Source organism: Caretta caretta, chromosome 21 (assembly GCF_965140235.1).
Source record: "Caretta caretta isolate rCarCar2 chromosome 21, rCarCar1.hap1, whole genome shotgun sequence".
NCBI lineage: Eukaryota > Metazoa > Chordata > Testudines > Cheloniidae > Caretta > Caretta caretta.
The window spans coordinates 16,242,791-16,257,429 of record NC_134226.1 but is presented as its reverse complement, the minus strand read 5'-3'; the positions used below and the strand labels follow the sequence as shown (position 1 = coordinate 16,257,429).

Below are 14,639 nucleotides of genomic sequence, written 5' to 3'. Positions count from 1 at the left end.
CAGCCCTGACGCCTTTTGACTGCATTGTTTGTTAGCAGACTGCAAAGTTTAATCACCCAGTGCCTTGTCTGCCTGCTCCAAACAGGGCATGGGCAGGCTCTGCGGGGGGCCCCGGGGAGGTAATATTTAACTTTGAGTTCTGTTCAGAGGCTGGGCACTCCAGCCTGGCATTAACCAGTGCAAAGCAGCAGAGTGTTTCCACACAAGCTGTGCTTTGACCCAAGCTCTAGAGGTGAAGTAAACCTTACCCCTTTCCTGCCTGCTCCGTGACCCCCCCATGCCTGTTAACCCCCTCACTGTCACTGATGGCAAGGCAAACTCCCAGCCAGCAGCTGAGCTGGGGCAAATATTTGGACATCTGTTAAAATGGCCCCACCCAGGCATTGATTTGGCTGTTCAGCTGTGGCCCAGCACGTCTACATTGCAATTATACACCTGCAGCTGGCCTGTGCTGGCTGACTTGGGCTCAAGGGGCTTGGGTGTTTAATTGCAGTGTGGACCTCTGGGCATGGGCTGCAGCCCAGACTCTAGGACCCCATTTTTAGTTGCTGTGTAGACACAGGAGAACAAGCGAGAGGCTTGTAAATGACATAAAGGAATGTTCCTGGAGAGACAGCCTCAGGTTTCATTCTCTTGATCTCCCTTGTTTCTAACATACAGATTAGAGCTGGTTGAAAATTGGCCAGCAAAATGTTGGGGGTTTTTTTCCAGCGGAGAACAACTTTTTGACAGAAACAATGTCCCTTTCAGTCAGAAAGTGTTGGGGGGTTTGGCAGCTGAAAGTCTGACAGGTTTGTGTGGTTGCTGAAAAGTGAATAATGGGGGGGGGCAGGGGGGGGAAGGGTGATGAAAGCCCAAAACATCTTGAAGGAAATGTAGACAACAAAACCAAAAAATCATTTGGGGGGGGGGGGAATGGGGAGGAGGTGGAATCAGCTCTGATACAAAAGCTTTACTGTCCTCCAACATCTTCCATCTGAGGCTCTCAAAGCCCTTCACAGACATTAAGGGAGCTTTGCACACCACATTATAGTAGGCACGTATAGTTATCCCCATTTTACAGCTGGAAAAAGTGAGGCACAGCAGGAAAGTGACTTGCCCAACACCACCCAGCAGGTCAGTGGCAGAGCTAGGAATACACCCCGGGACCCCAGGTTCACTGCTCCAACCAAAGACGCACACCCCTTAGAAACATCTGCATCGCACTTCTTTCCCCTAACGATTGTCTGGTTTAAGCATCACATTTTCCTCGCTGCGTTTCTAAGAAAGGTGCAATTTACAAGTGTCCGTGCAGTTATTTTGTATGTCCCTGGATCACTGAGGCCCACACGAGTTAAATACTGGACTGGAGTTGATAAAGGGAGCACATAACACTGGTTTGGTGTAGGTCCTACAGAAATAGCACATCTGGGGACACAAAAGAGAGGATTTTCAGCATCAGGACAGGTCAGTTATTGGTGTTAAATAGCTCATATTGTCTGCCCAGTGTCGTTTCCAAATGTCTCAACTGCGAAGCTGTTTGTAGTCGTCAGTCCCATATAGCGGTTGCCACGTAAAGCACAATTCAGTTCTCTATGTTCACTCTGTGTATTTATAAGGTGTTGCTTTGACTCAGGGCCAAAATATACTACTGACCATTCAGACTATTATGTTCTTAGGCGTAATCTGTCACCTGACTGTGATAGCTACCCATTATTTCTGAGATTTGTCACAAGCGGTCTAGGGCAGGGACAGGTGCTCGTGTAACACCGACAGACCTGGGTCGTTGGGATCAAACCTGAGACCTCTGTAGCTTAGAGCAGGAGTCTCTACAGCATGAGCTAAAAGCCACCGGCCTGTTAGCTCAGGCTGCAGAACAGACTCATTTTATCTCTCTCTCTCAGTGGTCTCAATGCCACGAGCTGGGACAGAACCCCACACCCAGGCGGTGTGTGGGTTACACTAGCGTGTAGCTATCCCCAGCTCAGTCTGTGAACTCGGTAGCTTGGCCAGCAGTGAAAATCCTCAAAACGCCGCATGAAGTATTACTGGTTGTTCAAGGGGTGGCGCTCTTCCCTCAGGGTCAGTAACAAACGTGTCGTGAAGTCTGTGCTGCTGGCTTACATATCAGATTAAATGGGGGCACTGACCGTCTGGGGCATGGTTTTTAAGAGACAAGTGTTAATTCTGGTGTCCTGACTAAATTCCATCTCAGGTAATTACATTCCATCTCCCTAAAATCACCTGTGAGGTTAAATCATACAGAGAAATCGTCTTCACTTCCTGTCCTAAACTGCCAGGCAATGTGCTGTTGAACAGCTGCTGCATTTCAGTGGCAGTTCAAATGATTCCTGCGTGTTGGTGGAGTCCTCCCTGGAGAGCTAGGAACAGTGCTGGAGATTACCTAAGAGTTCCCATGTTTTGAAAGACCCTATTTTGAAAGTTGCTTGGAATTTTCGGAAATATTAACCTTCCTGTCGGAAAGTTCCCAGGCTTGGTCTCTGCCCAAGAGGGAATAGATTGGGAAGGCCTGAGCAAAAATGCTTCAGCCACTTTTGAGAATGAGGAAAGTGGAGAGAAAAAAACAATTTCCATGACGGATGAAAAAAAGAAAAAATGAAGTCACCTTTCTACCTGAGGTACTGCTAGGGCCCCTATAACCACAGTAGCTGAGCACTAAACCATGGGACACAGGAACAGCTGTTATCCTCCTGTTACAGATGGGCCACTGAAATACTAAGTGACTTAGCCAAGGTCACACCGGCAGGCGGTGGTAGAGCTGGAAACCAAATCTGGTTCTCACAATTCCAGGCCAGGGTTCTAATCGCTGGGCCACCTGATCCACACGCGTCCAGCACCCACATTGGTTAGACTAGAAAGGTCAAGCAGGGAATTAGTCACAGAGGAGACGTGGCTTTGATTATTTGGCCAGGTGAGATGGGCTTGTGGGTTGCAGCTGACCCATGGGCTGAGTACAGGGGCTGTCGCTTACTATGTCTATGTGAAGCACCAAACCTGATCTTGGTCTGGATCGCTAGGTGCTGCCGTAATACACAGAATACTCACGAAAACTTTAATCTAATCTTGGTTTGCTTGGCTGGTAATTGAAAACCAAACAGGCTCTGGGCTGGAGCTATTACAGCGTATGGGAGCTCCTCCTCGTCCAAGGATGGGCACTTCCGTCCTCAGACACATCCAGCTCGGCAGCAGGCAGTTTCTCCCAGCAGGCTCCCATTTCACCCTCACCACCAGCCGAGTGGAGTGGCCCTGCACTTTGCTCTGTAGTAAACTGGGTTTACAGCTGCCTGTATCTTTTCCCATCCACATTGAACAGGCAGGGGTGTAACTAGCTCCTTTGCGTGTGTGTGTGCACCAGGTCAGAGCAGACGCAGTGGGACATGCAGGCCGAACTTCCAGCTTCGTTTTTTCCAGCTACCAGGTCTCGGAGGTGAAATAAAGGGGAAATCAAGAAATTCAGGCGCTCCTGCTAGAACTTGTTTGGAGTCACCGGTGCACGTCCCCCTCAGGAGCGGCAGGACTGGCTACTCTACAAACCCAAGGGCTTGCAGCGGCTGTAAAGCAGAAGTAACTATTTATTGCGATGTCCCCTCTGGAGACTGGCCGTGAAACCTTTCTCTCCTCTCCCCACGGCTGCTTGTCCTTCCCCCCTCCCTGAGTGGGACAGAGCCCCTCCTGAGACTCCCCCATCCCCAGCCATGGTGGGGGGTGTCCCACTCACTGCAATGCGCTCAGTGGGGAGCGTCATGCTGTTTGGGCTGATCTAATCCTTGTCCCAGAGACACACAGGCAGTGCCCCTCCTCACAGGTCGCCCTCGTAACACTGCGGTGGGGAGTGATGCCAATACAGGAGGAAGGAGATAGAAGGATCCTGCAGGGCCAGACCACCCGCCACTGCCCTGGGCAGCCTCAGCCCTGGAGGCAGGGCTGGGACCTGTGAATCAAGCTGGGTGAAAGGGTCCTAAGGCCCGAGCCTGCCGCCAGGTAAATCAATGGCCAACCAGCTGTGGCCCGTTCCACGGTAGACCTGTGGCCACAGATGTGGCTGCAAGGCCACCTAGTGGCGAAGATCAGAACTGTGGGGGTTACCACGGTGCGGCGGACGGGCCAGGCCATAGCGCCGTGTGGATGGGCCTGGCACGGAAGCACGTTGCATTGCGCCACCATGCTGACGCCTCAGGTTGCTGGGGCAGTACATGTGATGAGGGGTGGGGTGAGGGAGGCTGCAGCCTGTGATCTGATCCCGCTGAAGGAGGGATGGGCCAATGGGAATCGGGGGGAGCGTCCACCGTTTCTAGAAATGCACCTGAGGTTGGGTCGGGTGGGTGCATTGTCCTAGAAGCTCCAGCGAGCTGGGAGGGAGGGATTTGATTTCACAGCTACGGCACAGCAATCGTGGCTGTGTGAGAAGACACTCAGAGTGCAGACTCACGGATGAGGCATTTTCAGAGCTGTGGGGGAGCTCAGGGCTGGAATTGCAGGGGGCTGCCGAGATCTGAGTGCGTGGGGCCCAGCAAGGGGACCGCACGGATGGTGCAGGTCAGGAGTGAATTGCACTAGCAGAGCCGTGGGGGCACCCCGGGCTGGAATTGCACAGCTGCTGGGGGGCAGGAGGGAGCTGTGGTGGGAGCCCAGGGCTGGAACAGAAGGGGCTGCTGCAGGTTAGGATGGTAGCTTGTTAGAGTGTGGAGAGCCAGGACTGGGAGCGCTGCACGGCTGATGGGAGTGCTCTGGAAACCAGGGGGTGAAGTGGTTGGAGGCCTTTCAGAGCTGGAGGGAGCCCGTGCAGTGACATCCCCACTACCCCTGCCTCTAGCTAGGGCTTTAGGCACCCTGCTTTCATCAGCTGCAAAATACATGCACATAATGAGTGTAAAGTGAAGAGCAAACTCTGCAGCTCTGTCCTAAACAGTCTTTTAATGAACACAGAGACACAGCAGTTACTTCCCACGGACTGTGCATATCAGAGCTGGATGGTGAGATCAGGACCAGCGGGTTCATCCCTGGGCTGTCTGCACTGGCTGGTGGAGAAGGACAGACCAAGAGTCCCAAGCAGCATCCAGAAGTTACAAGCATGCCTGAGACCCCATGGGGTTACCTACATGTAGCCATCGGTGCGTGGCACGGGCACTGCCTTTCTGCAGGGCACGGGACTCCTGCAGGATGGCTGGCAAGGCTCTCACCCTTGCCAGCTAATGGGATCAGCACCTTAGGCCACAAGGGTGATCGGTCTTCATGCAGAAGCACCCCTGTGCCCGTCCAACGGGTTGCTGCCCTGCGCCGGGACCTACAGGAGACAGCTGGGGTGCCACGCGGGGGCGATTAATTGGCTGCATCACGTGAGGCTATGGCTGTTGTCATGGAAGCCGGGGACAGAGGGGGGCTGATTTAAGCACAGAGGCTGGATGAGCTTCCCAAAGAGCTTTCCGCAAATGCGCTGGCTCGAGAGCGAAGGCAGGAAGAGGCACACGTGGGGCAGCGTGAAGGGGCGGCAGGGGCGAAGCTGCGGGCAGCGGGGTGACTCTTCGACCCTCCCGGCAGCACCTAGGAATCGGAGCAGCAGCTTCAGACAGCGCGAAGGGACGGGCTGGAGTCTGCGCCTGGTGGGGCGGGTGCCACGGCGCAGCCGAGCCAGCAGCCCAGTGCGGGGGCTGCCTTAGGGCACGACACGTCTGCAGAGAAATCCCAGCAAGTCGCCACAAGACAAAGGCAACAAAGAGAGCAGCTCCCCTGATATCCCATCTCAGGGCACGGTGTCCGCAGGCCCGGGCCCCGCCAAAGAGCGAGTCGAGGCAGAGCGCGGCGCCGGGCAGCCCGGGCAGGAGGTGCTGTCGTACCTGGAGCCCAGCCCCCAAGATGCGTCGAGAGAGAAGGCAGGCGTCTGGCACTGAGCTCAGAGGGCACAAGCTGCCATAATTCAGATCCTCCTGCAGCATAGGCAAACCCAGCACGCTGTAATGTGCCAGCTGGCAGCACTGGGTCATTGACCAGTCCAGAGGGAACGGGCCCCAGGCCGGCGTGTGATACAGACACTTGGACTGCGAAGGTTATTCACAGACGCTGACTGCCTCCTGCTTCATGGAAAGGGGCATCAGGGACTGGGGGAAGGGGCTGTCGGGGCAAAGGGAGGAGTGGCAGAGCTAAGGACAAAGCCCTGGCTGGGATGATTTAACTGGGAATTGGTCCTGCTTCGAGCAGGGGGTTGGACTAGATGACCTTCAGGGGTCCCTTCCAACCCTGATATTCTATGATTCTATGATTCCGTACCTTTCACTGGCCTGTCGGAGATTTGGCAGCATCAAACATCTTCTTCCTGCCCTCCATGCCCGACATGGCCTCCACGTTCTTGCGCCAGTCACCCACTTCCACAGGGCGCTCCTGCAGGGAGACGCAGGGGTCAGGGGTCCCGGCAGCACAGAGCCCAGGGATTCTCGGGACGGCGCATCTGAGCAGCGCTCGGTGAGACAGACTCTCCATGTGTGGGTGTGTCCGTGCGTATACCTGAGTGCGCTGGCTCACGTGTGTGCATCTGCATGAGCATGTGTGTGTACATGCAGGGGTTTGTCTGGGTAGGTTCGTGTGTACATGTGCCATGTATGAATGTGGGGGGGGGGTGCATGAGTGTACGGGAGGGGGTGTTTTCATGGGTGGATGCAGGAAAGGGAAGCATGGGTTCATGCATGTATGACTCCATATGACGGAAGGTTTATTTTGTCCTTTATTTCCGTCCTGGCTGACTCAGAAGCTGCTCCGTGCCTGAGTGTACTTAAATCCCATGGGCCTTCCAATGTGCCACATTCCCCCACACCCAGAACAACCGTTCCAGCAGTGACCCCAGGTGCAACCTCGCCCAGGGCATCTCCCTGGATCCCATTGCACTCGCCCTGTGGAGCTGCGGGATGACCTGCCGTGTTATTATACAGACAGACAGACGCGGACATGTGTCTCCAATACCCCTACACTAAATAGCCTGTAAGTTTGGGGTCCTTGACTGCTGGGACAAAGGCAGCACCGGGAGTGGTGGGGGGAGAGAAATGTGATATGTCAGGAGATCCCTTTTCCCTGTGAGTCAATTAGGGACCATTGTGTCCCTAGAGCTGCTCTGTGTGAAGCTGGATTAGAGCCCCAGCGGGTTGGGGTCGGCTGTCTATGGTTTTAAAACCCCAGGATGCCCCCTAGAGTCAGTATAGAATGGAGACAGCTGAGAAAGCAGTGAGAAAGGGCCCCGACCCTGCTATGTACAGAGCCCCTTGAGTGGGAGGGGAGGGCATGCGGCACCTGGTGTGAGCAGCCCTGCCCTCTGCCGCACCAGACCCACAGTGTCCATCAGACCCTGCCCGTATATTCCTTCCCCCACAGAACAGGTGGCAATGCAGGACCTCGCCTGCGGCTGGAGTTAAAAGGACTGGCTGATCTTATGAGCAATAATAATGAGACAGACAAGGATCAAGGATCACCAAACCTCCTGTCTCAGGGCATAAGCCGATCACCACAGGAGTCAGGAGGGGAATATATCCTCCCTGCGCAATTGGCCAGGTGCAGCGTGGGCTGGTTTCCTGTCTCTGGTACATCCTGCATTGGCCCCTGCCATAGGGAGGGTGCTGGACTTGGAGTCTGATCCAATATACAAACCTCAGGCCTGGCTCTCTGTCCATTTACCCCCATGTAAATCAGGAGTACCCACATGGAGGTCCCTGGAGCTACCCCAGTAATCCAGACCCTAAAATCCCAGGAGGCCTCGTTCAAAGCAAGAGAGCATCTGTGGGAAGTGAACTCCATGGAGATACTCAGAGTTACACCAGCATACCTGTGAGCAGAACTGGGCCCTTGAACTAAATGCACCCCCCTGTCCAAAGGGCCCAACACAAGGCGTACGCCCCAGGTCAAGTCCCACATCAGCCTCGTGTGGACCCTTTGCACAGGGGTGAATTTCCCCACCCACCTTCTCCGTGTCCTCCTTCTTGACAGATTTCAGGTTGGCTCTCAGGTCCATGGAGACTTTGTGCTTGGAGCCGAGCAGGGCCCGCAGCATGGCGTCCGCGGAGACGCGGACACGGCGCAGTGGGGGCCGCTTGAACTTCCCCCGCAGGTCGAGCACTTTCAGCTTCAGGTTTTTGATCTGTGGGACGAGGGAAAAAAGGAGGAATCGCCAGGTGGCGGGGAGTACGGCGCAGCTGCATTGCACCGGGGGGAGGCCCCCGACCCTGCTTCAAACCAGCCTGCAGGGAGCACCTCTGCCTGCTCCTGGCACCAAGGTAGTCAGCTTCCCCATCCGCTGGGGGTGCCCGGATCCTCACAGGCAGCCCATCCTGACCGGGACCACACCGGGGGTGATTCTCCCCCATGGCACCCAGCCCCAGCCCCAGCCCCAACCCCAACCCCAAATGAAACATTAACCCCAAGCCCAAGCCTTGTCCCTTCTCCCAGCTCCAGACATCACTCGCAGCGATAACGGGTCAGAGTCCCATGCAGACTCCAGTCGCAGGCTCCACAGTGGCCCCAGCTTCAGGAACAGTGCCGTGCACCAGCGAGCGGCTGGCCATCGGAGCTCCTGACAGATGGGCACCAGCTGGGATGCTGCACATGTTGGCTTCCAGCCACCACGGCATCCCCACGAAGTGCTGAGCAGCTGGTGAAGGAGAGCAGAGAGGATGCCGTGCCTCTGAAACCCAAGTCCGGGGCGCCTCTGGCTGGATGGCCCCAGAGTGGCGCCATCCAGAGCCAGTGGCTACTGCTGGTAATCTGGCTGAAGGGCTTTTGTTTGAATGGGCTGGGGGAGCCTTGCAGGTGGCTTCTTTCCCACTAAACTACCCAGGTGTGAATTTTTCAATGATCAGACGGCAGTAGGAGGTGGCATGATCTTGGGGATGGGGCCATGGAGGCCTGAGATCTGTTCCTAGCTCTACACACCTGATGCTTCCCCTCTTTGTGCCACAGTTTCCCATCCTGCCCTGTGTCCACCTTGTCCATTTAGGCTGTGAGCTCTTCGGGGCAGGGATTCTCTTACTGTATCTGGGCAGCACCTGGCACCATGGGTCCCTGGTATTGGTTTTAGGGTTGCCAACTTTCTACTTGCACAAAACCAAACACCTTTGCCCCACCCCCTGCCCTGCCCCTCATCAGAAGCCCTGTCCATCCCCACCCCTTCTCTGGGGCCCACCCCCGCTCACTCCACACATACTCCTCCCTCTGTCGCTCGCTCTCCCCACCCTCAGTCACTCGCTCATTTTCACCAGGCTGGGGCGGGGTTCCCAGCCAGTGGGAGCTGCAGAGTCAGCACTTGGGGTGGGGGCAGTGTGTGGAGCCCCCTGGCTGCCCCTACGCGTAGGAGCCGGAGTGGGGACATGCTGCTGCTTCCGGGAGCCGCGCAGAGCCAAGGCAGGCAGGGAGCCTGCCTTAGCCCCGCTGCACCGCTGACTGGACTTTTAATGGCTCAGTGGTGCTGACCAGAGCCACCAGGGTCCCTTTTTGACCGGGCATTCTAGTAAAAAACCAGACACCTGGCAACCCTACTTGGTTTGGGGACCTCTAGGTGCGACTGTAATGCAAATAACGCTAATAACCTAGGTGAGGTGCATAGCAGGTATCAAAACAAATAACCAGTTAATTAAGAAATAAAGTGCAAGCCAGTGCACAAGGCACCCTCCTACCTCTCTGGTGTTGTGGATGCATTTTGCTTCGATGTCGTACCGCTCCTCATCCACGATTTCTACCTTCTCGTGCAGCTCCCTGCACAGATCCTGCAAGGAGAGGTCACAAAGGCCAAGCTGGGAGCTCTCTTCACTGCTCCATCTGCTGAGCCTCCCAACCGTGGCCCTGACTTGTCACAGCAGGTACTGTGTTAAGAGCTAGGCTTTTAGCAGGCAGCATGTTCGTGGTGCCTCCTAGAGGTGGTGTTGAGTCTCCATCAGTCACCAGCCCTGAAATCCCAGCGGCCAGCATGTCCCTGACTGAGTTCCCTGGGAAACCACCTTCCCCCTCTATCACAGTACATGCTGGGCAGATTCACCTTCCAGAGCCTCTGGACCCTGCCCAGAGGGACCCATTCATGAGTGACAGGAGGGGCCCTGCCTCAGCCATAACAAACAGGGTGGAGACCTGAGCTGTTGTCAGACCCCTGCGCAGGTCCCCGGTGGCCCTCCTGACTCCCACTCAAGCCTACCTGCAGCTGGCTGAAGGACAGCCCGCTGGTCCGCAGTTGTGTGATCCGCTCAGCCAGGTATCTCTCCTTCTCCGCTTGCTTGTCCACTTGATCTTGTTCCCATGCTTCCTTGGCTTTGGCTAGCATCAAACTCTGGAGCACACAGCAGACAACAACAGCCTGAGTAGATGCACTGTGCCGTGAGCCCCCCCACCCCACCCCCAGCTATCACCTCAGGCCAGGGGCATAAGGCAGGGAGCTACCAAAGAGCATGGAGATGTTGAGCTCAGTGCCTTTGTGGTGAAGGACAGAGAAACTGCTTGTTCCTCAAACCCATATGGAAGGGTCTTCAGGGCCTTGTGCGTTACCTAGGGAGGTGGTAGAATCTCCTTCCTTAGAGGTTTTTAAGGTCAGGCTTGACAAAGCCCTGGCTGGGATGATTTAACTGGGAATTGGTCCTGCTTTGAGCAGGGGGTTGGACTAGATGACCTTCTGGGGTCCCTTCCAACCCTTATATTCTATGATTCTATGATTCTATGATTCCTCAATCCAGTGGGGTGAGGTGCAGGCACTGGTGCAACTAAAAGCATTTCCCCCTGGTGTGTGATAAACCGGGCACGGGGGGAGCTGCAGGAAGGAGGGTGAGAGGCTGCAGAATCTGTGTCTGATTCAGAGACTTCCTTGCTTTCCTTGGGGCTACGACTCCTGACTGACATTGGCATCACCTGGCTCTCTGCAAGCATGTGTTTTCCCCCGTAAGCAAAAACGTTTCCCCAGAACCATGTCCTGTCTGTGCGGTGCCCAGTGCACTGTTGGCACTAAACCACTTATTGGTATTAATTATTATTATTATTATTAACAAAGGATGTAGGCAGCAGCACCTGCCACCCAATTGAACATTTAATGCACCTTGCCCCAGGAAAATCAGTGTGTGTCCCTGCATATGTTTAGGCTTGGAAGGATTCGATTTTTATCGGTAAACGTCGATTTCACCGCACACTCACAGACCGGCGAAAAATATTTCCAGCGATAATCATCCAAGTTTTACAGCTAGGCAAAGTCAGACAGAGGCTGCCTGAGAGCTTATTGGAGCGTGATTTTAGGTGATTTACTTTGTATATTTTGATGCGACGTTGACAAATTTGTGTTTTAACAACAGTTAGAAAACTTGACCTTTTTGAATCTCAAGTGTCTACTGTCCTTAAATCAGAGGTTTGTAAGGTCAGGCTTGACAAAGCCCTGGCTGGGGTGATTTAGTTGGGGATTGGTCCTGCTTTGAGCAGGGGGTTGGACTAGATGACCTCCTGAGGTCCCTTCCAACCCTAATATTCTATGATTCTATGATTACTGACAGAGCCCCTCCCTATTGTCTGACACCCTCCAATTGTCCCCCACTGTGAACATTTAAATTGATCAAAACAGAACAAAAAAATGCTTACAAAATAAACATTGATATTATCCATCAAAATTATAGAAAGATAAAAATCAAATTCTGCCAAGCCTATATATGTGACACGCTGGCTAAGCATGCCCCTCCCACCCAGCGGCTAACAGCCTACTGTTACTGATGGAATTACTTCTGCACCACAAGTGGGATAGATGCCTGCATTTTTAGTGCTGAAGATCCCAGGTTCAATCCATGCTGATAACTTGGGGGACAGGCGGGTGTTACATTTCCAACTATGAAGTTCTGAGCGGCTGAGGGATTGTTCCAGGTTCTAGGGATCATGGAGGTGGGAACAGGGCTGGTTTCTTCAGAGACCCAGGATCTTACCTGTACCCAGTGGAAAGCTGAGTTTTTCTTTCCATAAACACTGTGGCTAGTCATGGAAATGGTCATACCATGTTTCCGCAAAGAAGCTTTTAACCTTGATTTGCTATCTCAGCTGGGATAGACCCAAAGGGACTCACCTTCAACAGGAGTTTGCGTGAGGCTGTGATCTTGGACTTTCTCTACAGAGGGAAAGAACAAAACAAAAGACATTTTAAATGCAAATTCATAACAGAAAATGTATGTTAATGTCTAGATCTCTTAAGGGGAAAAAAAAATCCAGGAACACTTACCTCCCTGCAGTTGTTCATTCAGACAGAAGAAACAAAGAGGGGGAAAAACAGAACAAACGATCAATAGACAGAATGCATGAAACATCTGGAGGACTGATGCAACTAAAGGTTACAGGTGGACTCTTTGCTACTGCATGCAAAATGTGCCACAGACCACAAGTGTTTCTTTGGACCAGATCCTCAGTAGGTGTAAGTTGATGGAGCGACACCAGTTTACATCAGTTGAAGATCCAACGCTTAGATATTAAGGCAGTAAATATGCGTTATTAGTAGAATTGTAAAGTGATGGTAAAGGTCTCCATGTGTGTGAAGACTTTAATTCAAGGAACACACAGCAATTATAGGTATTAATTAAGCAAACCTCACGATGCCCACATAAGGTAGGTGACATTAGAGCCATTTTACATGTAGGGAAACTGAAGCACGGGGAAGTTAAACAACTTGCTCTAAATTACACCGCAAATCGGGGGCAGAGTGGTGGGATAAGACCAAGGAGTCCTGACTTCTAGTAAGGCACTTCTCTAGTCACTAGATCACACATAGTTCATGTACAAATACATGCCATTATCTGAGCTGTGTGTACAAGTGCCAGGCTGTGTCAATGCACTTGCAGTTTCAGTACTCAAGGGTTGGATCTGGCTCTGTACAGTATTCAGATTCCTGGAGGCTAGTGGCTGGGAAGTGTGTGGCAGTGTGAAGATAGACACTGCTCTGAGCAATTTGACAGATCCAGATACTGCACCAAAGAGCATGGAAATTCCTTGTGTGCGGACATTTTGCAATTTGAGTACCTGCTCTTCGCTGGGATGAAGTTTTGAATATGGCCTGTGGAAATTCAAAACTTGCAAAAGTGTGAAAATGCTGGGGGTTGGAAATGGGACCATTTCTGAGTGTAAAGGGATGGCATTGCACCAAGACTCGAGCCGCGCTGTGAGCAAAGATCTCAACATTTCACAAGTTTCCCCCCCAAATTGGAACATTTTCTCAAAAGCCAAAGCAAACATGAGATTCTCCTGTTAGTACAGCCTGGAAATCTGCCTCCCTCCCTCTGGTGGCTGATCCACAGAAGGCTGTTCTCATTCGGCAACTGCTTTGAGCTGCTTCGCCCAGTCCTTTAGCTCCAGTGCTAAGGGCGTGAGCTTTCAGTGCTGAATGGTTTGCGTTCAAACCCTGCTGTTGGTCGAAGTAGAGTCAGGTCTCTCCCACAGCTCTCCTGAGAAGCCGGAAGCTTAGGGGAGTTCAGCAAAAGGCAAAGGGCAGTGCTACTACTTACGGCTCTGGCATTGTGCTGTCCGATTCTGCACCTAGAATCACCCCAAAGCAAAATGATCAATAGCAAGGAATCCAAACGTGAGCTCGCATCCACCCACTCCCACACAGCAGGGTATAAGTCACACTCTGTGCTTACCAAAGAGCCAGGGCTGAGGTGCTTTGACTGAGCTGCAGCTCATGACTGGGATAGAAGGGGGCTGCAGGCTGGGACTACGGCATATATGTGAGGAGCCCAGGGCTGGGATAGCAGAGGGCTGCAGGTCAGGACTGAGGCACATGGACAGAGCTGGGTGTATGGAAAGCCCAGGGCTAGCAGGGGGCTGTGGGTAGAGACTGAGGGGCACTGGCAGAGCTGGGGCAGGGGGGACCCCAGGGCTGGGACAGCAGGGGGCTGCAGATCAGGACTGAGGTGCATGTACAGAGCTGTGTGTGGGGAGTCCAGGGCTAGCAGGGGGCTGTGGATCGGGATTGTATTGTACTGGCAGTTATGCAAAGGTCCCTAAGCTGAAGTTACGTGCCTCCTGACAGCCCACCTTGTTTTCATGGGCACCACCTGTGTTTCCAGCTGAGCTGCCACCTCCAATGCCCCAGCCGGTCTCAGGGTCTGTATTCGAGTTCTACACTCCAGGAACCCAACCAGGACTCCAGTGCTCAGCAAACCCCACTGGAGAGACCCTCGCCTGCATCTCAGCAGGCCACAAACTTTTCATTGGACGAGACCCTCACTGTGAACAGCACCAGAACTAGCCCTGCTCTAAACAGGACCCTCGTGCTTCCCATGCGGGGCTGCACTGCTCCCCGCTGCCCTTCACCCCTCCTCACTGCCTGCGTGGAGAGAGCACCTTTGCCTGCCTTTCAACCTGACTGCATGATGGCTTTGTGTAGTCTCTTCCAGCGCAGCCACATCAAAAGCCTTGCTCCGCTCGGGGGAGATGGCTTCAATCCTGCTTCATACCGCTGGGGGAACTTTGCTACACTGAAGCTTTGAACCAAGGACCCATACCAGCTGTGGATGTTCTCCAGAGACTTGATTTGAACCTGCAGCCTATTCCATCCCTGCTACAAGCCTGAACCAAGAACTTTGCCATTACTGTGTGTCATTGATTCCATTTAACCAGTTCTCGCTCTCATCTCTATCTTTTTCCTGTTATGAATAAACCTTTAG

General features: G+C 53.4%; 1 protein-coding gene and 1 long non-coding RNA gene across 2 annotated transcripts; one reads left to right on the top strand and one right to left on the bottom strand.

The window, feature by feature from the left end:
- Positions 1-4,895: 4,895 nt before the first annotated feature.
- On the bottom strand, positions 4,896-12,120 carry TNNI1 (troponin I1, slow skeletal type). The gene is made up of 6 exons (XM_048826860.2): positions 12,050-12,120; positions 10,160-10,291; positions 9,648-9,737; positions 7,940-8,116; positions 6,265-6,375; positions 4,896-5,541 (listed from the first exon to the last, which is right to left on the bottom strand). The coding sequence occupies exons 2-5, from the start codon at positions 10,283-10,285 to the stop codon at positions 6,268-6,270; spliced, it is 501 nt and encodes a 166-aa protein (XP_048682817.1). The 5' UTR covers positions 10,286-10,291; positions 12,050-12,120; the 3' UTR covers positions 4,896-5,541; positions 6,265-6,267.
- Positions 6,330-9,646, top strand: LOC125625156 (uncharacterized). The gene is made up of 2 exons (XR_012665673.1): positions 6,330-6,456; positions 6,740-9,646. It is a non-coding gene; the product is annotated as an uncharacterized LOC125625156 (long non-coding RNA).
- Positions 12,121-14,639: the final 2,519 nt, after the last annotated feature.

What these genes read in the sequence shown, in the direction of transcription:
- TNNI1 (XM_048826860.2), bottom strand. Translation starts at nt 10,285, where the DNA reads ATGCTAGCCAAAGCCAAGGAAGCATGGGAACAAGATCAAGTGGACAAG. An exon ending in TGTCCTTCAGCCAGCTGCAG is followed by an intron (nt 9,738 to 10,159) that starts GTAGGCTTGAGT and finishes CTCTCCTTGCAG; the next exon opens with GATCTGTGCAGGGAGCTGCA. An exon ending in GCATCCACAACACCAGAGAG is followed by an intron (nt 8,117 to 9,647) that starts GTAGGAGGGTGC and finishes CTCGTCCCACAG; the next exon opens with ATCAAAAACCTGAAGCTGAA.